General features: G+C 41.4%; 1 protein-coding gene and 1 long non-coding RNA gene across 2 annotated transcripts in view; one reads left to right on the top strand and one right to left on the bottom strand.

Annotated features, from left to right (window-relative positions):
- Positions 1 to 24,227, bottom strand: part of LOC110575843 — an 81,474-nt gene that overhangs the window by 34,902 nt on the left and 22,345 nt on the right. The window lies entirely within an intron of this gene.
- Positions 16,669 to 24,227, top strand: part of LOC110575841 (glycine N-acyltransferase) — a 14,493-nt gene continuing 6,934 nt past the window's right edge. The window contains exons 1-2 of the mRNA XM_021684868.2: positions 16,669 to 16,749; positions 21,422 to 21,529. Of these exons, the coding sequence (XP_021540543.1) occupies positions 16,669 to 16,749; positions 21,422 to 21,529 (189 nt within the window). The remainder of the gene's footprint in view (positions 16,750 to 21,421; positions 21,530 to 24,227) is intronic.

Genomic DNA, 24,227 nt, shown 5'->3' on the forward strand with positions numbered 1-24,227 from the left:
TTTGAATATATCATTCCACTCCCTTCAAGCATGCAAGGTTTCTGCTGAAAAAAATCTGCTTGTAGTCTTATTAGGGTTTCCTTCTATGTAAAAGTAACTTTTTCTTTAACAATTAAATTATAATGTGTCTTGGTGTGGGTCTCTTTGGATTAAATTTTTTTTTTTTTGGTTCTCTTTGGGTTTCCTGGATTTTAGTGTCTATTTCTTTCCCCAAGTTTGGGAAATTTTTAGCCATTATTATTTTGAACACATTTCTGTGCTATTCTCTCTCTTTTCTCCTTCTGGGACTCTATAATAGGTATATTGGTCCACTTGATTGTGTTCCATAAATTGGTTAAGCTATTTTCACTCTTTTAATTTTTTTATTTTTGCTCCTCTGATTAGATTATTTCCACTGACCTATCTTTGAGTTTGCTGATCCTTTTCTCCATCTGATCTTGTCTATTGTTGAACCACTCTATTGAATTTTTCAGTTTAGTTATTGTGATTTGTTTGGTACTTTTAAAATATATTCTGTCTTTTTATTGAAATGCTCACTTTGTTCATGCACTGCTTTCCTGACCTTGGTGAGCATCTTTATGACCATTATTTGAAACTCTCTGTCAGGTAAATTACTTATCTATGTTTCATTAAGATTGGTTTCCGGACATTTATCTTGGTTTTTTTTGTTTGTTTGTTTGGAACATATTCCTCTGTTCTTTATTTTCCTTAACTCTCTGTACTGGTTTTTGCACATTAGATAAAACAGCCATGTCTCCCAATCTTGACAGACTTGCCTCATGTAGGAAATAATCTTTGTCAATAAGCTTGACCTGAGCCTTTATTTTCCTCAAGCCTCTGTGTTTGCACAAACCACTGTCTTTGCTTTTTGTGGTTCCCAGGAGATTAGGGTATGTCAAGATCTGTTGGTGTCCCAACAGCATGGGAATTACCCACATGCCTGTTTAGGCTCCCAGAGAGCTATTATGTGCCAGCCCCTTCAGCTTCCAATGCAAGCTAATTAGAAGCCCAACATCCAGGCAGCACCTGGAAAAGTCAAGATATTACAATCTAGCCCCTATCAGAGAGAAACTGGGAACTGGGTGTTTTTGCCTACTTACTCTGTGCTAAGCCAGAGGGGATAGCCTCTGGGAAAGCTTTTGTAAAAGCTACCTCTTTATTTTGTGTGTTCCTGAGGGATTCATGAATGCTGAACCTCACTGGTTCCCAAAGGTAGGTAATTTAGAAGTCAGTCCCTCAAAGGACAGCCCTAGAAGATGAGGTGCTAAAAAAAAAAAAAGGATAGAGAGAAGATGATGAGGTGGTAGATTTGTAGACAAACTCCTTTCAGGAAGAAGCTGGAGCCTTTGTTTTATTACTGCAGTTATCCCAGGAGAGAAAGCAGAAGATATATCCACCAGTTCTTTTAGGTTGCTGGGAATATCCCAGTGAGCTCCCACATGTGAGTTGATTAGAAGCCAGAACCTAAGGCAGCAGCTGGGAAAGTATACGGTCAAATCCTTTCCAGGGAGAAACTGGGAGATGGCATTTTGCCTGCTTCTTCTGTGCTGAGCCTGGAAGGGATAGCTGCAAAAAAATGCTCATGCACCCATTTTAAAACTGCTTCTTTGTTTGATGTGGCCCTGTGAGATTCATGTATGTCAAGCCACACTGGCTCTCAGAGAAAGGTGATTTGGGGGCCCATCCCTTGGGTGGTAGCCTTAAAACTGGGTACTATATATGTGGTCTAACCCTTTGCTTCTCAGGAAGAAACTGGGAGTTGGGGGTTCCCTACTGATTGTAAGGTGCTGTGCTGGGGTGGGGTTTATGGCAAGCATATCTTAGCCCTTCCTATCCATTTCATTGTGACTCTCTTCTCATTCACCTAATGTGTACAAGTTGCTCTGCAAGTTTCTGGATTTCTCTCAGAGGGAAATGCCCCCTCTGAGCGTGTCCCTGGGAGGAGAGAAAGTCAAGAGCCTCACATCCCACCATCTTGGTGACATCACTCCTGACCCCCTTTATTTACTGACCAAAGTGTGTCCTATCTCTTCAGTAGGTGTTGTGAAGTGAATCCTTCACTAGTAGCCCTTTGATCTCTGTTTAATAATCATGTTAACATATTATGCACATAAATATATGATATCAGGTTTATATGATCCTCAGGGTGTTCTTAAGAGAAAGACTGACTAGTGGTAACATTTTTCCTCACAGAAACCCCAAGAGAGTGAGAACAGTGTTATCTTTCTTGAAAAGGGTCAATTTCCATCCTGATAATCACCCTGCTATAAACAAATTTTGTGTTTGATTGTGGAAGTTAAACTAGAGGGTCCATCAGTTGGAAGACATTGAGAGGGGATAGTGGGCACAAACAGTCTGTCTATAGGTCTATAGATAATAGATGAATCTATATATATATTTGTGAATATGTTTACAGATCTCTCTCTCTATGTGTGTGTGTATATTTATAGATCAATATATAAAGAGATCAATATATATCAAATGACAAATATTCAATTGTACTAATATATCACATTTACACAACCTTTACTTAATATGGAATACTAAAGTTCCTACTGTGTGCCAGGGACTATTCTAGGAATTTGGACACATACTGAATGAAACATAGATCCCTTGAGGAGCTCACATTCTAGTAATCACCTATTAATATAAAACAAAACACATCAATAATATTATATAAACACTGGGGGTGGAGCAGTGTAGTGTAGTGATTAAAAGTACATACTGTGGAGCTGGACTCTCTGAATGAAAATCGCAGATCTGCCTTTTGTTGGCTCTATAAAGTGGGGGAAATTATTTAAGATCTCTGTGTCACAGAATTCTCATCTTTAAAATGAGGGAAAATGACAGTTCCCAAATTATAGGTGTATTGCACAAATCAAACGAATGAGAAAATATAAACAAATTGGGAAAATGTGTGGCACATATTAAGCCCTCCAAAAACATAAGTTGTAAGTTTTAGTATTAAGCACCAGGACAGGTGCAATATGGACTGAAGATTATCTTTATAAGGTGGGGGGGGAGGGGCGGGCAGGGAATGGTTAGCAAATTGGGTGAGACCAAGCCATAAGATGTCCAGAGTATAATTTATAAATTGGATTCAAAATAATTGGGTACAAATCTAGCACTTACCACGTATATAAGTTCAGTAGTCCTTGTGCCAGAAATGTCAGTGGCAGGAAAAGGAAATATACATTTTTATTGGCTAGAGTCCCAGTATGGACACCAGTTGAATTACTAGGCAGACACAAATTACCCCTTTTCATGATCCCTATTAAACATGCTGACTATTGAAAGCCAAATTGGTTTATAGCAAAGGAAAGAATATTTTCAGCTAGGATATGTAATAACACAGAAAGACATAAACCAAGAAATGCCTGGCAAGGACATTCACCAGAGTTATTTGAAATTCTACTTGAAGGATCATTTTCCCCACACTGCCACCTACCTTTCTGGCCTTTGTGGCCCCATATTTAGAATCACATCCTCCATCTCCACCACTCAGCAATAGCACAGTTGCTGCACTTCTCATCTTGAACCATTTTTAAGGCACCCCCAAAGTCCCTGAAATTAACATCGACATTAACCAATTCTGCAATCTTGGTCCTATTATCAAATGTTAGAGCTAGCTAGATGTTCCACAGTGAGAGGATATGTGTCCTAGCCTGTCCTTAAATATTAGAAACCTCTGAGAACCAAACTGGGGGCCCAAGTTTTCTTTCTGCCTCTTTCTCTCATTTATGATGCCTGCAACAATAATAGAAAAGATTGTGTTTTATATCCTTTTTCTGGACCTACTATCTAGCTTAATCCAGATACCCAAAGATACTGTTTTGGGAAGGCATGAAAAAACAAGAGACTTGGAATTTAAGACTTTTTAGTATATCTGAATTGCCAGAAGGAAGAGGGGAAGAGCTCTCCATACCAAGATTGTAGACCATCACAGTCTATTTCCTTAACACACCAAACTAACAAGCCATCACATCCATAGGTGTACAAGCTAAGATCCCTCTCTAAGACATCCCTGTGGTCAACAAGGGAGGAAGGATACTGTGTCACTAAAGTAGTTATAGGAGACCTCATGACACTCAGAGAGAGAAGAAGATTCCTCATGATACCAGTTGGAAAGACAGGATTACATGTCATGCATGAGATTGAGACACTGCCTCCTGGTGTGCAGCAGGAAGGGGAATATGGATGCTGTCTTCCTAAGTTACCTAACTTTACAAAGGCTATTTAAAAGTAATGTTAAGTTCTTCCTCAATTTTACTGAGTCTTTTTTCTTTAACCATGACACGCAGCACTGTTTTATTATAGAGGTTGGTTTCCTTATAATGTTCCCTCTGTAGATATATAATCTACACATTTATTCTTCTATATTATTCATTAGGCTATCCTATGTTTTTGTGTAGATGGTCTTGCTCACCATCACTGTAGAAAACATTTAAGGGAGATGGACATGGTCCGGAGAGGAAAGAGAAGGTTCTCCTACTGTATATAATAGCTTGATGGTTTTTGCCATCTAAACCACAAACCCCAGGGTTTTCTGTCCTCATCTTAATGCAGTTCTTCTGGGATTTATTGACATTCTTTATTTACTTAGTCTCCTTGTGAATTTTATTGTTTCACTTAAAAGTTATTTATAGGGGCACCTGGGTGCCTCAGTCGTTAAGCGTCTGCCTTTGGCTCAGGTCATGATCCCAGGGTCCTGGGATCAAGTCCCACATCAGGCTCCCTGCTCTGTGGGAAGCCTGCTTTTCCCTCTCCCTCTGCCTGCTGCTCCCCTCTGCTTGTGTGCACTCTCTGTCAAATAAATAAAAATCTTTTTAAAAAATAAATTAAAAAAACATAAAATATAGACCCTGAAATATTTTTTTAAAGATTTTATTTATTTATTTGACCACCCTGAAATATTTAAGAGGGAAAAGTTGTGAAATGTATTACTTTTAAAAGATATAGCAAAAAGGGGCACCTGGGTGGCTCAGTCGTTAGGCATCTGCCTTCAGCTCGGGTCATGATCCCGGGGTCCTGGGATCGAGCCCCGCATCGGGCTCCCTGACAGGTGGGAGGCCTGCTTCTCCCTCTCCCACTCCCCCTGCTTGTGTTACTGCTCTCGCTCTCTCTCTGTCAAATAAATAAATAAAATATTTTTAAAAAGATATAACAAGGGCGCCTGGGTGGCTCAGTTGGTTAAGCGACTGCCTTCGGCTCAGGTCATGATCCTGGAGTCCCGGGATCGAGTCCCGCATCGGGCTCCCTGCTCAGCAGGGGGTCTGCTTCTCCCTCTGCCCTCTGCCCTCTTCCCTCTCGTGCTCTCTGTCTCTCATTCTCTCTCTCTCAAATAAATAAATAAAATCTTTTAAAAAAAATTAAAAAAAAAAAGATATAACAAAAAATATTAAAAGTAATTATACATGTAATTGTATATAAAGCAAATGTGTCCAAATCTTAATAGATAAATCCAGATGAAGAATAGACAAGTTCTAATTATATCATCTTGCAATTTTTCTGTAGGTTTGTAATTTTCTTTTTTCCAGCTCTACTGAAGTATAATTGGCAAAGTTTTAAGATATTTAAAGTGTATATAATGGTGACTTGATATCCACACTGTGAAAGAGCTCCTACTATCTAGTTAATGAACATACCCAACACCTCACATATTTATCACGTGTGTGTGAACATTTAAGTTCTACTCCCTCAGCAAATTTCAATTACATAATACTGTTAACCACAGTCACCATGTTTTACATTAGTTCCTCAGATCTTACTCATCCGATAGCTGAATGTATCCTTTTACCAACGTCTCCCTATTTCCCCTACCCCACAGCTCCTGGCAACCACTTTTCTATTCCCGGTTTCTATGAGTTTCACTTCTTTTTTTTTTTTAAGGCAGGGGAGTCTCCCCGGATCTGCCGCTTGTTGGGTCCCTGCTGGAGGAGCAGGGGCCCGACTGTGCCGCGGATCACGGTTTATGGCAACCCCGAGCTGAGAGCCCACTCCTTGGCTCCGCCTCTGCAGCCGGCTTCCCTGCTCCAATACCTGGGAGCTTTGCCGCACTCAGGCACCCCCAGTCTTTCTGTGACCCTGAGGGTCCTGAGACCACACTGTCCCAGCGAGTGTTCCAACCCCCGCTTAGCCACTGGAGCGACGTCCCTCAGCAAAGCCGACTTCTAAAAGTTCCGATTTTGTGCTCTGCTGCTCTATCACTTGCTGGTAGCAGCTGATGGAGGCCCCCTCCCACACTATCTTCCCGAATATCACCTCGGATTCACTTCTCTGTACGTCCTACCTTCCAGAAAGTGGTCACTTTTCTGTTCAGAGAGTTGCTGCTATTCTTTTCTTCAATCTCCTGTTGAGTTCATAGATGTTCAGAATGGTTTGATTCCTATCCAGCTGAATTCCTGGGACCAGAGGAAATTTAGGTCTCCTACTCCTCTGCCATCTTGCTCCTCCCCTCTCCCCCCAGTGGAAACTTTTTTTTTTTAAAGATTTTATTTATTTATTTGAGACAGAGAGAATGAGAGAGACAGAGAGCACATGAGAGGGGGGAGGGTCAGAGGGAGAAGCGGGCTCCCTGCTGATGCGGGACTCGATCCCGGGACTCGATCCCGGGACTCCAGGATCATGACCTGAGCCAAAGGCAGTAGCTTAACCAACTGAGCCACCCAGGCGCCCCCCCCCAAGTGGAAACTTTTAAAGAAATGTTTCTCTCTGTCATTTCATCAATATGAGCCTTATGGAAAAGTCCTAAACCTGGAACACCAGAAAAGAATTATTTCCACTAAATATCTGTACATGCATAATGCATTATATTCAATTATCCTTTCTTTATTTAATGAAGCATTTATATATGCTTACCATGTATCAGGAACTTCTTTGAGCAATTATTGTCTAAGCCATTATAATTATGTATATCTAAATGAAGAAAAGATGTAATCTCATTTCTGCTTATATTTAGGGTTTGGAAAGCTGGAAAAAGCATTGTGCCCACACTAATGATAAGAGAAGGCTGGATAAATAAAATCATACTTCTTCTGGAACTCATTAAGGATCTGCAGGCACAAGGCAACCCACCAGCTGGAATTCCAATTAAGGAAGGGCACCTCTTCGGTAAGAAAGGAAACACAGACTCACTTATGGCAGAACAGGGGAAGGACTTAATATTTCCTCAAAACCCTGCAAAGTAAGTGCCATTATTTACTCCTCTCTCTAGATACAAGAACAGAACCATGGAAAGAGGAAATAATTTGTCCTAGGTCATCTAGTAGGTAAGTGGTGCAGTCAGGATCTCAACCCTGTTGGTTTGGCCCCATCATCCTCCCTCTGAGCCACTATGCAATGCAGCTTCTATCATCATTACCTGGACCTGCACCCAGCACCCAGAGGAAAACACATAGATAGAACTAATGCCACTGCTCCTGAACCTTTCTCCTTGTATTTGACCCCAAAGTGTGTGAGAAGATTTATAACTGTTATTTCATATAACAGAGCAAGGATAATAACCACAGAGTCAAGGAAGAGCATGAAAAATTTTTGGTTACCTGATACAACATTTTTGTCAGCTGAGGAAACCACCCAGAGAGGTTAAAAGACTAGTTTAAGATACAGGTGGTAGAGACACAAATCTTAACTGACTGAGTGTTAAGGCTGAAGGAGACAGAGAATCAGGGTTCTGGTGTCGGGGGCTGGGGCACAGGGGACACTACTCTTTTGTTATAGTCAGCCTTTGTGAGATGTGGACTCTACAGGGACCAAGGCGCCCACTCTGCTGATAGGGACAGAGCAGTTTCAGTGGCCTTTGGCCTTGGAGAAAGAATAAGGAATGATTGTAATGATTTCAACCTTAGGAGATAAAATTAAGAATTAGTATTCTAGGAATCAAGACTCCTAGAAAGGACAGAGAGAAATATGTGCAGACCTGTGCTCTGCTGGTCCATAGACTGAAGGAGCACACAAGCTTTTTCAACTTTCTCTCTCAACACTAGTCACTTCTGTCCCTGCTCCTCTGATGGGAATGACTCGTCTTCCCATTATAATGAAACCAACCACTAACCCAGTGAATAAGGATGAATGTGATGAGGACAAGGACCCAGAGAGTGTCAAGCTTCCCTTCTTGGTTGTTTTACACAGAGGAGCTGAGACTCAAAGTATCTTTTCTATGAACCATCCTTTCTTTCCTGAGAATGGGAAAGCAAGTGCTAAGACTGTGATAATGTTGGGGTAGTGGGCACTTCAGAGTGAAAAGGCTCTGGGTTTAAATTCTATCTAATTCAGCCACACTGAGCCTCAGTGTCCTCCTCCATAATAGTGAGACTAAGAAGTGCCCACATTGAGTCACTGGGATGTTTAACCACACCTTCAAAATGGGCAAGGGAGAGGGCACAGCTTATCCTTAAAAAGGAGGATCCTAACAACTCTAGTCACTCCATGCAAATATTTTCTTTTCTGTGTATGTGTAAGAAAAGACACCAGATTCTGCAAATCAGACCTCATCCCTATCTTTCCTATCACCTTGCCCTCATTGCAGGTACTTGAGAATGGGAACGCAACATGCCCCTCCTGGTACCTGGTCTTTTGGTATCACACAGCTTTAGGATTGCAGAATTATGGCAGGGCTGGTTGGGGCAAAGAGCAACCTGGTGTTTTGGAAAAAGAAATTCACGTGGCACATGGCCAGCCTCTCACTCTAGCAGAGCTAGCTCCCTCAACAAGAGTTCCAGAGAAGAAGGGCTGCATTTCACAAGAGCTGACACTCAGATTTTTTTGCTTACATGCAAGGTCCACTATATGGCCTCTGCTCAGTAATTTCTGAAGGAGACAAACCTAAACGCAGTCTGCAAAACCCTGCCGAACTGACAGCATCAGAGGGAAATTTCATCCTCTAGGAGTCTGCTCTTCTTCATTTGTTCCTGGGGACACCTGCAAGGATTGGTGTGGAGACAATTTTCCAGGTGGGGACTCATACTTTAAAAAAAAAAAAAGATAACCATTGCTTTATGACCTCATCTCCACTTAAGTGAGACAAATCAAAATGTGATCAGACTATGAGGGCAAATATACTTAAGGAAAAGGAATAACTTAAGAAACATGTATCTGGCACTTAGTTTGTGAAGGGTAACTTGTTATGTAATATGAAAAATTCTTGCAGGTCTCTGATCTGAACTAATAAATGAATGAGGAAAGATTGGACACTTTCTGGAAGCAGGGGGTAAATGGAACCCTTAATGTGTGGGGACTGCACATATCATATTTAATCCTTCTGGTTATATTACAAGGGAGGTAGTTTTTTTTCCCTGCATGTGACTCTTAAGAAGGTTGCTATACTTAAAGTCAGAAAAGAAAGAAGTAGATGAATACAAGCGTGCCTTGTCTGACTGAGCTTCACTATGTTGTCCTTTGCAGATATTGTGTTTTTTCAAATTGAAGGTTTGAGGTGACCCACATCAAGCAAGTCTATGGGCACCATTTTCCAACAGCATTTGTTTCCTTTGTGTCTCTGTGTCACATTTTGGTAATTCTTACAGTATTTCAAACTTTTTCATTATTATTATATTTGTTACGGTGCTCTGTGATCAGTGATCTTTGGTGTTACATTTGTAATTTGGGGGGGATGCCACGAACTGTGCACATATAAGATGATGAACTTCATCACTAAATGCTGTGTGTTCTGACTGCCCTTCTGATGTCTCTCTCCTTCTCCTCGGGCCTCTCTATTCCCTGAGACACAACAATAATAAGGATAATAAGAAAGCAAAACAACCTCATTGCTGATATAGAAAATCTTAGTTGTCCAGATAGAAGATTAAGCCAGCCACAACATTCCCTTAAATCAAAGCCTAATCCAGAGCAAGGCCTCTCTTCAATTCTATGAAGGCTGATAGAGGTGAAGAAGCTTCAGAAGAAAAGTCTGAAGCTAGCAGAGGTTGGTTAATGAGGTTTGAGGAAAGAAGATGTCTCCATAACATCAAAGTGCAGGGGGAAGCAGCAAGTGCTGAGAGAGAATCTGCAGCAAGTTATCCACAAGATCTAGCTATGATGTTAATGACAGTGGCCTCACTAAACAACAGATTTTCAATGTAGATGAAACAGCCTTCTATTGAAAGAAGATGCTGTCTAGGAATTTCATGGCTAGAGAGAAGTCAATGCCTGGCTTCAAAGCTTCAAAGGACAGGCTGACTCTCCTGTTAGGGACTAATGTAGCTGGTGCCTTTAAATTAAAGCCAGTGTTCATTTAAATTCTGAAAATCCTAGGGCCCTTAAGAATTATGGTAAATCAGGACGTCTGGGTGGCTCAGTCAGTTAAGCATCTGCCTTCAGCTCAGGTCATGATCCCAGGATCCTGGGACCAAGCCCCATATCAGGCTCCTTGCTCAGCAGGGAACTTGCTTCTCCCTCTGCCTGCTGCTCCCCCTGTTGTGCTCTAACATCCTCATGCTCTCTCTCTCTGACAAATAAATAAATAAAATCTTTGGGATGCCGGGATGGCTCAGTCAGTTAAGCATCTGTCTTTGTCTCAGTCATGATCCCCGGGTCCTGGGATGGAGTCCTGCATCAGGCTCCTTCCCCGATTTTAAGAATATTACATAAGCTTCACTGATGGAACAGAGGCGGGGTTTCTGAGGATTGACTCCAATTTCCAAAAAAAGTTCTACTGTGGATAAAATGCTGTCAAACAGCATCACATGTGGAGGGGAAAAGATGGCGGATGAGTAGGGGACCCTGTACCAACTGGTCCCCAGAATTGAGCTAGATATCTACCAGACCACTCTGAGAACCCAAGAAATCAGCCTGAGATGTAAGAAGATAGAGCTGGATCTCTACAAACAGAAGATCGCCGGCAGTTGGTTTCGAGGTACGAAGCGGGGAGCCGTGATTCCGCAGGCAGATATCAGAGGATAAACAGCAGCGGGAGGGAGCCTGGCTGTGGGGATCCTACACCGCCAGTGAGTGACAGCCTCCTGCTCTGGGGACAGGGCACAGACTTGCAGACCAGTAGCAGCAGGGAAAGGACTTTAGACGGAAACTGGAGCAGTGGGGCCATGCGTGCGAACTGGGGGCGGCTGGCGGTTTTAGAAGCACAAAGGGCAGAGATGTGCCCCGACCTGGAGGCAGGGCTGGGAACACTGTAGAGGAGCGCACAACCCAGGACTGCAGTTTATAGCAGCACAGACAGAAACAGAGAGACTGTGGCCTGGAGAGCTCACTGAAGAACAGATTGCGATCTCTCTGCTCTGAGGCAGAGGGTTGTAAACTGTCTCTTCTGCTCTGACTCTTGGAAGAGACACAAAAAGCTGCCAGGGAAAGCCACCAGAGAACAAAAGCCCCAAAAAGCAGTTCATAGTGAGCCCATCCCCTGCCACAGGGGGGCAGGGCAACTCTGCCCAAACAGGGCTGCCTGAGTAACAGCGCAATAGACCACTCCCCCAGAAGACAGGCTGGGAAAACAAGAGGCCAGCGACCCTAAGGTCCCTAGAAAACAGGTGCATCTTGCTTGGGTTGTGGTCAATAATTTGGACTCTGTACATTCCCTCAACCACCAATCAACAGAATGACTAGGAGGAGGAATCCCCAAAATAGGAAAGACTCAGAGATTATGACTTATGCCACAGATTTATAAATGGATGAAGATATAACCAAGATGTTGGAGATGGAATTCAGGCTGGCAATTGTGAAGACAATAGCTAGAATGGAGAAATCAATTAATGGCAACATAGAGTCTCTAAGGGCAGAAATGAAAGCTGAATTGGCAGAACTTAAAAATGCTATCAATGAGATCCAATCTAATCTAGATAATCTAACAGCTAAGGTAAGTGAGGCAGAAGAAAGAACTTGTGACCTGGAAGACAATTTAATAGATAAAAAGGGAAAAGAGGAGGCCAGGGAAAAACAACACAGAATCCATGAAAATAGAATCAGAGAAATAAGTGACACCATGAAGCGTTCCAATGTCAGAATTATTGGAAACCCGGAGGGGGTGTAGAGAGACAGAGGACTAGAAGATGTATTTGAGCAAATGGTATCTGAGAACTTCCCTAATCTGGGGAACAAAACAAACATTTGTGTCCTAGAGGCAGAGAGGACCCCTCCCAAGAACAAGGAAAACAGGCCAACACCCCAGCATGTAACAGTAAAACTCGCAAATCTTAGAACCAAGGGAACCATCATAAGGGCAGTTAGGGGGAATAGATTCCTTATGTACAGAGGGAGGAACATCAGAATAACGTCAGACCTATCCACAGAGACCTGGTAAGCCAGAAAGGCCTGGCAAGACATATTCAGGGTACTAAATGAGAAGAACATGCAGCCAAGAATACTTTATCTGGCAAGGCTCTCATTTAGAATGGATGGAGAGATGCAGAGCTTCCAAGATGGGCAGAAACTGAAAGAATATGTGACCACTAAGCTGGCCCTGCAAGAAATATTAAGGGGGTTCTATAAAAGGAGAAAGACCCCAAGAGTGATATACAACAGAAATTTACAGGGACAATCCATAAAAACAAGGTCTTCACAGGCAACATGATGACAATTAATTCATATCTTTCAAAGTCACTCTCAAGGTGAATGGCCTAAATGCTCCCATAAAACGGCACAGGGTTCCAGACTGGATAAAAAGACAGGACCCATCCTTATGCTGTCTAAAAGAGACTCCTTTTGAACCTAGATACATCCAGACTGAAAGTGAAGGGATGGAGATCCATCTTCCATGACAGTGGACTGCAAAAGAAAGCTGGGGTAGCAATTCTTATATCAGACAAATTAGATTTTAAACTAAAGACTGTAGTTAGAGACAGAGAAGGACATCATATCATTCTTAAAGGTCTATCCAACAAGAAGATCTAACAATTGTAAATATCTATGCCCCCAACATGGGAGCAGCATCTATATAAGCCAACTGTTAACTAAAATAAAAAGTCATATTGATAACAATATGTTAATTGTAGGAGACCTCAATACTCCACTCTCAGCAATAGACAGACCATCTAAGCAGAAAATCAACAAAGAAACAAGAGCTTTGAATGACACACTGGACCAGATGGACCTCATAGATATATACAGAACCTCCCACCCTAAAACAACAGAATACTCATTCTTCTAGAGCACACATGGAACTTTCTCCAGAATAAACCACATACTGGGTCACAAATCAGGTCTCAACTGATACCAAAAGATTGAGATTATTCCCTGCATATTCTCAGACCATAATGCTTTAAAACTGGAACTCAATCACAAGAAAAAATTTGTCAGAAATTCAAACACTTGGAAGCTAAAGACCACTCTGCTCAAGAATGTTTGGGTCAACCAGGATATCAAAGAAGAACTTAAACAATTCATGGAAACCAAAGAGAATGAAAACACATCGGTCCAAAACCTATGGGATACTGCAAAGGCGGTCCTAAGGGGGAAATACATAGCCATCCAAGCCTCACTCAAAAAAATAGAAAAATCCCAAATTCACCAACTAACTCTACACCTTAAAGAACTAGAGAAAAAGCAACAAACAATGCCTAAGTCATGCATTAGAAGAGAAATAATTAAGATTATTGCAGAGATAAATGAATTAGAAACCAGAAACACAATAAATCAGATCAACAAAACTAGAAGCTGATTCTCTGAAAGAATTAATAAGATTGATAAACCACTGGCCAGACTTATCCAAAAGAAAAGAGAAAGGACCCAAATTAATAAAATTATGAATGAAAGGGGAGAGATCACGACTTACACCAAGGAAATAGAAACAATTATTAGAAATTATTATCAACAACTATATGCCAATAAACTGAGCAATCTGGATGAAATGGAGGCCTTCCTGGAAACCTATAAGCTGCCAGGACTGAAACAGGAAGAAATTGACAACCTGAATAGGCCAATAACCAGTGACGAGACTGAAGCAGTGATCAAAAACCTCCCAGAAAACAAGAGTCCGGGGCCTGATGGATTCCCTGAGGAATTCTACCAAACATTCAAAGAAGAAATAATACCTATTCTCCTGAAGCTGTTTCAAAAAATAGAAACAGAAGGAAAGATTCGACTCATTCTATGAGGCCAGCATTACCTTAATCCCCAAACCAGGCAAAGACCCCATCAAAAAGGAGAATTTCAGACTGATATCCCTGATGAATATGGATTCCAAAATTCTCAACAAAATCCTAGCTAATAGGATCCAACAATACATTAAAAGGATCATCAACCAGGACCAAGTGGGATTTATCCCTGGGATGCAAGGGTGGTTTAACATTCACAAATCAATCAATGTGATAGAACACATTAATAAGACAAGAGAGAAGAACCATATGGTCCTCTCAATAAACTCAATTGATGAAAACTCTTCAGAGTATAGGGATAGAGGGAACATTCCTCAAGTTCATAAAATCCATCTATCCAGGATAGAAAATCAATGCACAGAAAGAGAAATTAGAGAATTGATTCCATTTACAATAGCACCAAAACCCAGAAGATCCCTCGGAATGGCATTGAAGGTACAGATTGCTCTGGGCAGCACAGACATTTTAACAATGTTTATTCTTCCTATCCATGAGCATGGAATGTTTTTCCATCTTTTTGTGTCTTGTTCAATTTCTTTTGTGAGTGTTCTGTAGTTCCTAGAGTATAGATGCTTTACTTCTTTGGTTAGGTTTATTCCGAGGTATCTTACAGTTTTTGGTGCTATTGCAAATGGAATCATTTCTCTAATTTCTCTTTCTACAGTTGCATTGTTAGTGTATAAGAAAGCAACTGATTTCTGTGCATTGATTTTGTATCCCACCACATTACTGAATTGCTGTATGAGTTCTAGTAATTTGGGGGTGGAGTCTTTTGGGTTTTCCACATAAAGTATCATGTCATCTGCAAAGAGAGAGAGTCTGACTTCTTTTTTGCTAATCTGAATACCTTTTATTTCTTTTTGTTGTCTGATTGCTGTTGCTAGGACTTCTAGTACTATGTTGAACAATAGTGGCGAGAGTGTTCCTGATCTTAAGAGAAAGGCTCTCAGCTTTTCCCCATTGAGGATATTTGCTGTGGGTTTTTCATAGATGGATTTTATGAACTTGAGGAATGTTCCTTCTATCCCTATACTCTGAAGAGTTTTAATCAGGAAAGGATGTTGTATTTTGTCAAATGCTTTTTCTGCATCAATTGAGAGGACCATATAGTTCTTCTCTCTCCTCTTATTAATGTGTTCTATCACAGTGATTGTGAGGTTGTGGAGAAAGGGGAACCCTCTTACATCGTTGGTGGGAATGCAAGGTGGTACAGCCACTTTGGAAAAGTGTGGAGGTTCCTCAAAAAATTAAAAATAGAGCTACCCTATGACCCAGCAATTGCACTACTGGGTACTTACCACAAAGACACAGATGTAGTGAAAAGAAGGGCCATATGCACCCCAATGTTCATAGCAGCAATGCCTGCAATAACCAAACTGTGGAAAGAGCCAAGATGCCCTTCAACAGATGAATGGATAAAGAAGATGTGGTCCATATATATACAATGGAATATTACTCAGCCATTAGAAAGGATGAATACCCAACTTTTACATCAACATGGATGGGACTGGAGGGGATTATGCTAAGTGAAATAAGTCAAGCAGAGAAAGTCAATTATCATATGGTTTCACTTATTTGTGGAACATAAGGAATAGCATGGAGGACATTAGGAGAAGGAAGGGAAAAATGAAGGGGGGGGGAATCGGAGGGAGAGATGAACCATGAGGAACTATGGACTCTGAGAAACAAACTGAGGGTTTTAGAGGGGAGGGGGGTAGGGGGATGGGTTAGCCCAGTGATGGGTATTAAGGAGGGCACGTACTGCATGGAGCACTGGGTGTTATAAGAAAACAATGTATCGTGGAACACTACATCAAAAACTAATGATGTATTGTATGGTGACTAACATCATATAATAAAATTAAATTAAATTAAAAAAAAAAAGTAAGCACCTTCTAAGTCCATCTTAACTCTAGCTCCTACCTGGACAGGCAGCAGGAAGAAAGGTTTCCTTCTCCCTTGGCAACAGCCAGACAATGAGCAATGGTCACAACTCAGCCAATAAAAAGCCTCCAGACTTGGAACCCTTCCTTTCCGCCAATGGGCTTTTTGTTTAGAACAGCCTTCCCAACTTCTCTGTTCCTTCTATAAAAGAGTGTTCCTCTCCTTTGTTCTCCAGACTTGCCTACAATTTTCTATAGTTTCCTTATCCTGGATTGCAATTCCTTGCTATTCCCAAGTAAGCCATTTTTGATAGTAAAATAAATGAGTTCTATTTTTTAGGTTAACAGAGGAAACCAAGGCCCAGAAAGAGTAAGTAACTTCCCCAGTGTTACACAGCTTTTTCCTGGTGGAGTCAGGAGAATCACTAATGGCAAATGAATTTCAAAAGATATTATTTATACTTAAAAATGTGCTTGTTAATCTAAAGTGAAACTGATAGCTGGAATACACTGGAGTATAAGCAAGCGAACTAAAAAATGTAGAAAGCGCGTCCTGTGCTTTCTACCAGTCTGATTCTTCCTTGGAGTTGGTGAAGATTTTAGTGAAGGTCCCACGGATAAAGAGACACTGAAGGGGGACCTGGCCATTGGAAGAGAACTTACTACTCATCTTTCTGAATTGCCTCCAGCTTCTTCTCATTCCTGCTGTTTCTTGGTTCTCCCTCTAGGTTAAAGTGTCTTCCATGATGTTCCCATTGCAAGGTGCCCAGATGCTGCAGACACTGGAGAAAGCCCTGAGGAAGAGCCTTCCTGAATCTTTAAAGGTGATAGTGGAAAATTGGGTGGGGGGGGGGAGGTAAGGAATAGAAACTTCCTGTGAAACAAGAAAAGAGCATCTGGTCTGTGACAGTTGCTAGTAGTGTTTTCTCTCACTGAGTTTGCATTACCTCTCGACAAGATATTTGCTATCATGTCTGTGTCAATGATGAGAAGATGGAGCTCAGGTGATTTACCTAATATAACATAAATAGTAAGCTCAGTGCTATGTTATGAACATAGGTATGCTTGGAACCTAACTGCCTTTTGCTTTGTGCTCTGTAATTACAAAAGCGTTCCCCAGGGCGCCTGGGTGGCCCAGTCGGTTAAGCGTCTGCCTTTGGCTCAGGTCATGATCCCAGAGTCCTGGGATCAGGCCCATGTCAGGCTCCCTGCTCAGCGGGGAGTATGCTTCTCTCTCTGCCCCTCCCCCTGCTCATGTTCTCTCTCACTCTCTCTGTCACTCTCTCAGATAAACAGATTTTTTTAAAAAGTGCTCCCTTACTCCTTTCCAAAAAAACCATTGTGTAATAAGATTGGAATTTTGTCCAGAGTTCTCTTCCAAAGTTCACTGAGACTACATATTAATGTTTAAATTATTCTCCTGAGAAGAACACTTCCCAGGTGAGAGGTTAACCATCATGTCCTCTCTAAAATTCATAAGAAGTCAGTTCCTATTTTGAATTAAATTTCTCAGTTTCACTGAACCGACTGCATATCAGGCTATTTTGTGACTGACTCCCAGTATCTCCCTTAACCGAGTACAACTGATCAGAAATCTCAGGATTAAGTAAGATGTACACATAAATACCTACATCCAGAACTGTGCAAGAGCAACTCTAATGACATGCTTGGTTGATGCTCTGGACTCTTTTTTTTTTAAAGATTTTTTTTTTCTACTAATCTTTTTTTTTCTTTTTTAATTTTATTTTGTTATGTTAGTCACCATACATTACATCATTAGTTTTTGATGTAGTGTTCCATGATTCATTGTTTGTGCATAACACCCAGTGCTCCATGCAGAACGTGCCCTCTTTAATACCCATCACCAGGCTAACCCATCCCCCCTCCCCCCTCCCCTCTAGAACCCTCAGTTTGTTCTGTCTCTCCCTCTGATTTCCCCCCCTTCATTTAAAGATTTTATTTATTTATTTGACAGAGAGAGAGATAGCAACAGCAGGAACACAAGCAGGGGGAGTTTGAGAGGGAGAAGCAGGCTTCCCACCGAGCAGGGAGCCCGACTTGGGGCTCGATCCCAGGACCCTGGGATCATGACCTGAGCCGAAGGCAGACACTTAACGACTGAGCCACCCAGGTGCCCCAGCTTGTGTTTTTCTTTAGCACCAAAGGGATAGGGTGCACTCCAGTGGAACCAAAATACAACCATGTATTTTTGTGTATTGTGTATGTGTGTTTAGAGGACAACTGTTTTTCCCTGAAAAAGAAATTTCTGTAGACATAGAAATTAGATTTTTACTGTTATAAGACATCCCTATAAGATGCATACATTTTAGATAAGACAAATGCATTTGCCTCCCTCACTCCTTCACAGGTCTGTTACTCCCTTCTTTCAGTATAAAGGAGAAAAATATTAGCATTACTTTATTTGGAGATCACATGGCTTAATTTTTAATTATTAGAAACAGACTCATGAAACAAGTTTCACTATTCTTTAATTACTACAAAAAAAATGACTTTGAGCCACAGCTGACCCTTGAAGAACATGGGTTTGAACTATATGAGTTCACTTCTATGTGGATTTTTTTCAATAAATACAGTACACTACTGTAAATGTATTTTCTCTTCCTTGTAATTTTATTAATAACATTTTCTTCTAACTTACTTTATTGTAACAATACAATATATAGCATACAAAGTGCATCTTAATCGACTCTTAATCGACTATTCATATCATTGGTAGGGCTTCTGGTCAATTGTAGGTTATTCATAGTTAAGTTTGGGGGGAATTAAAAGTTATACACAGTTTTCCACCATGCGGGGAATCAGTGTCCCTAACCCCCATGCTGTTCAAGGACTAACTGTGATCCAAAACTAAAGTCACCCACTTTTGTAGTTTCTCACTATCATTAATCTCTTTACCTAATATTTGACTCCTTTCCCTTGGTAATCCTTAAGATTCGGGCAAGCTTGCAGAGAGACAGTCAATTTTGGGGGAGGAGGTTGCATTTGTCAGACACTCTACCAACAGTTGCCTAAGATATTTTTATGGTGAGTAGCTATTTTATAAATTCTTCAGGTCACAAGTTTTTCTTTGTGCTTTAGTGTAGAATTTTGTCATTTAGATTTCTCTTTACCTCTCCTGTTAAATGGACCCCATTTATTTTGAGAAAACTCTTGGTGCATCCCAAGTGTCCTTTCTTGGAATATCTCTGTGGTAGGATAAGGTGGCCCTCTTACTGCCTCAATTTTCATGAAGGATTAGCATTCTCCTTTGGTTGCATATTAAAGATATACATTTCCCCCTAACTGAAATCTAGAATATTTGTATGCCAGGTACTTTTAACGGATGTATAACCTAAAACTCAAAACTTACTTGAGTCTCGGTTGAGAAAAAGTCCAGCCATTCCTCTAAGTGTTAGATATTAAATATATTGTAGTGCTTGTGTCAACTCCAGTTGAGTCAACTTAGAGTAGCTGCCAGGTATGTTCTGAGTTCAGCAGGAAAAAAGAAAAAAAAATTTTTTTTTTTAAAGATTTTATTTATTTATTTGACAGAGAGAGAGAGAGACAGCTAGAGAGGGAACACAAGCAGAAGGAGTGGAAGAGGGAGAAGCAGGCTTCCCGCTGAGCAGGGAGCCCAATGCAGGGCTCGATTCTGGGACCCTGGGATCATGACCCGAGCCGAAGGCAGACGCCCAACGACTGAGCCACCCAGGCGCCCCAAGAAAAAAAAATTTTTTTTTTAAAGATTTTATTTATTTATTTGAGACAGAAAGAGAGAGAGAGCACATGAGAGGGGGGAGGGTCAGAGGGAGAAGCAGACTCCCCGCGGAGCAGGGAGCCCGATGCGGGACTCGATCCAGGGACTCCAGGATCACGACCTGAGCCGAAGGCAGCCGCCCAACCGACTGAGCCACCTAGGCGCCCCAAGAAAAAAAAAATTTTAATTAATTAGGCCATGGAATAACAAAGAGTAAGGGTTCTACATGTTTTCAGATCCCATAATGGATAATATTGTAGTGCAAATCAACTTTACAGGCCCCAAATGCAAATGTGTAAAAAGATAACATCTGTATTTTGCCAAACTATACTGAATTTCTATATCAAGACTCCACTTATGGTTAAAAGCAAAATAAATTTAGATAAACTCAGTCAACTGAGACTTTTTAAAAAGATTTATTTATTTATTTTAGAGAGAGAGAGAGCATGCTCAAGCAGGGGCAGGAACAGAGGGAGAGGGAGAGGGAGAGACAGAGAAGAAGACTCCCCACTAAGTGCAGAGCCTGATGCAGGGCTTGATCCCGTGACCCTAAGATCATGACCTGAGCCAAAACCAAGAGTCGCGTGCTTAACCGGCTGAGCCACCCAGGCACCCCTCAACGGAGTTTTTTTCCCTTCTCTTTCTCCCTGGTCTAACATCAATAGTTTATGTGGGGTGGAGAGCAGGGGGGAATGATACTGGTATGGTCCTTGGTCATCATCTATCCATGGTGGAAATTATTAAAGTATACACCATCTTTTTGACCTCGGGCATTGGCATATTTCCATGCTATCTGCAGAGGCTTCATGTTTACAGGTGCCATGAGGTCCATGCTGGTACCCATGGCTGCATTCCCCAATCCCCAAACCACAAAAACACAGTGTCCACAGGCTAGGTCTCATTCATTCTCTCCTCCTCCTACTCTCTGAACAGCTCATACAACAGGATGAGGGTGGGGATCCAAGACTGGACCCCAAGCCATGGGACCTCACAGCCTATTCTCTTGAGCACTTTGCTGTAGCCTCTGCTTGTTGGAGGAGGTTCGTTTAATCTCTCCAGAGAATAATGTGGTAATTTATGTTAAGGAGTTTTAAACATGTGCAAAATCTTTGATCCAGCAACTACTCTGCTGGATATTCTAAGAAAATAGGTGTCTGCACAAGGATTTCTGTGCAAGCACATTCTGTGAAGAATTATTTGTCAAAGTGAAAAGTTGGAAATTGCTAAAATTACCACCAATATGCAAATAAATTGAACTGTGATACAGCCATACGATGGAATCCTATGCAGCCATTATAAAATAATTGAAAAATTTTCTGTTTACGAACACAGAAATATGCCCACAATGCATTCAGTGGGGAAAAACACAATATAGCAGATCACTTTATGTTTGCAAAATTGTGTATTTCTATGTGTATGAATAGAAGAAAGTCTTGGAAGAGATCATTTTAAATCCTAAAATGAAGTGGTATTCTTAAAATCATCAAATTTTATCTGTCCAAACATTTTACTGTATGCATGTGTGATTTATATTGGATGGGGAGAAAAAGCTCTCCTTATTAGAGGGTTAAAAAAAAATGTAGTACATGGAGATTGTTTGACCTAGATGCCCTATTTGGCTTTATTCTAACATGAAATTCCATGATTTCATAGAAATAATCCTTGTCTGGATCAAAGAAGGCACTTTACCGTCCCTTCCTAACAAGCCAACCCTCTCTCCCTTACTTGGGATGCTGTAGGTTTACGGGACTGTTTTCCACATGAACCAGGGAAATCCATTCAAGCTGAAGGCCCTGGTGGACAAGTGGCCTGATTTTACAACTGTGGTTATCCGCCCTCAGGAGGAGGTAAGGTGCCAAATGTGAAATGAATAGCCTCTGTGTTCATTTTTGCTGTGTGCCTGCCAAGGAGCTGGTAGTGTGGCAGCCCCAGGGGATACAGAAATGAATTGTGTGATGGTGGGTAAGTCTCTGTCTTCAAGGAACTCACAGCCTAGAAGAAAAAATCAATAAGCAAATAAAACAACACGGTGTGAAGTATGCAAGAACAGAAGCTGTACAACACAGAAATAGCCCAGATGAAAGCTGATTCAACTATGAAGGTTGGAGATGGAGGTTACAGGATAAGGTCAGAGACACTTCCTGATAAGAGGTTTCATCTGCACTGGATTTTGTGCATATTTTGTAGATAGTGTTAGGCTGACAAGAAAAAGAGGCCATTCTGGGCGCCTGGGTGGCTCAGTTGGTTAAGCGACTGCCTTCGGCTCAGGTCATGATCCTGGAGTCCTGGGATCGAGTCCCACGTTGGGCTCCCTGCTCAGCAGGGAGTCTGCCTCTCTCTCTGACCCTCCCCCCTCTCATGCTCTCTATCTCATTCTCTCTCTCAAATAAATAAATAAAATCTTTAAAAAAAAAAAAAAAAAAGAAAAAGAGGCCATTCTAACCAGAGAAAATGCCAAGGGCCAAGATAGGAAGGTGTGAGAGAACGATGAATTAGAATGATTATAAAAAGTAAATTTATAAAACTATAATTTCCATATGCATTGGGGGGAAACATTTAAAGATTTGTTTATTTTTATTTTAGAGATAGAAAGAGAGAGAGCATAAGTCGGGGGAGGAGCAGAGGGAGAGGGAGAGAATCTCAAGCCGACTCCGCACTGAGCGTGGAGCCTGATGCAGGGCTAGATCTTATAACACTGAGATCATGACCTGAGCCAAAACCAAGAGTTGGACACTTAACCGACTGTACCACCCAGGTGCCCACATTTTGGGGAAACACTTAAAAACTAGAGAAACTAAACAGTTAATACATTTCAGACAAAAATTCCTAAGCTTATCTTTAGACACCCAGTAAAATCATAAATTTATAAAAATACAAATATTACATCTTTCAAAGAAATAAAATTATTTGAAAACCACTAAATTAAATAATATATAAAGAAATTTGTATTAGTAATAAAAACTGAACTGAAATAAAATTATTTAATCTTTCATGTTAAATGTGATCTTAAGGCCAAAATGTATTAGTGGGTATCCTTGCTGACTTGTCAGTGTATTTTTGGGCATATTTTCCAATTATTTTTTAAAAAGCTTTCTAATTCTGCACTGAGCTGTGGCAGTATTTTCCTGTGCCTCCCTTTGCCCAATAATCTCATCTGTTATCGGAAGGAGTTAAGATGATGGAGGAGTAGGGGGACCCTAGGTTTGTCTCATCCCTCCAATACAACCAAATAGTTATCAAATCATTCCAAACACCCAAGAAACCAATCCAAGGTCTGAAAAAACAAATACAAGTCTACAAGTGGAAAAGCAACCACTGTTTGGAAGGTAAGAGGTACAGAGACTTGAATCTGGGGTGATAGAGTTGAGGATACAGAGGCAGGGAGGGAGCCTACTTCAGGAGACTACTGCAAAGTATAAGCAGCGGAGTGCAGAATTGGAACTTTTAGTAGTCTGCTACAGTGGGGGATGTGCCCGTCTTAAAGGTGTTCAGGTGGCGAATCCGGGCAGAATCCCAGGTGTGACAGCATGGTGTCAGGATCCCCTGGGTTGCAAGAAGAAAGGGTTGTGCCTAAGTGCGGCAGAGTTTCCAGGTGTAGGAACGGGGAAGACAGCTGAGAACAGGGAGTGTAGTTGCTGGCTTTCTGCTCTGTGTTGCTATAAACTGCAAATGGCTGCGTGGTTGTGTGAAGCTTTCTTGCAAACAGGTCCAACAAAAAGCAGAAGCATATTGAGACCCTCCCTGGGAGGAACAGCCCGGGTCCCCACCACAGGAGTCCCTAAAATTCTGGAGTTTTGAAACTCAGTCATGTGCCTGAGATAAAAATGCTTGGATACATGTAGGGTGAACACAGAATCCTGACAAAAGCCAAGGAGACAAAAGTGACTGATTGCTTTTCTCTGAGGGCTCACTGATGAGTGGGCGCCGAGAATTTTCAGCTCCAGGGCTAGAGAGCCTGGCTCCCCCATTTTCAACCCCCGCTTCAGTGCTGAAAGCCTTCAGGGAGCAAAACAGCACCACCTAGTGGAGTCTGGAGCTGCTTACATTGAGCTCGGCCTCTGCACACTGGAGGAGCATTTCCACTAGGACGAGTCCACCTAAGAAGTAGCAAAACTGGTGCCTCCCACCAGCGCAAACAACTCGTTCACATCAAGTTAACTGATCATAGAGGCCTGCAAAGCTTCAGCTGTTGGGGAAAACAGTATATAGCATTCTTTGTATTTTTGTCTTTTAGTCTTTTAGTATTATTTTTTCAGTTATTTTCTTATTTTTTCAATTATTTTTTATTCTTTTTATTTATTTTTTTTTAATTTATTTTTTTTTATTTTTTAAAGATTTTTATTTATTTATTTGACAGAGAGAGAGAGAGCGAGAGCAGGAACACAAGCAGGGGGAGTGGGAGAGGGAGAAGCAGGCTCCCCGCCGAGCAGGGAGCCCGATGCGGGGCTTGATCCCAGGACCCTGGGATCATGACCTGAGCCGAAGGCAGACGCTTAACGACTGAGCCACCCAGGCACCCTATTCTTTTTATTTTTATACATACTT

The sequence above is a fragment of the Neomonachus schauinslandi genome, chromosome 11 (assembly GCF_002201575.2).
Source record: "Neomonachus schauinslandi chromosome 11, ASM220157v2, whole genome shotgun sequence".
NCBI lineage: Eukaryota > Metazoa > Chordata > Mammalia > Carnivora > Phocidae > Neomonachus > Neomonachus schauinslandi.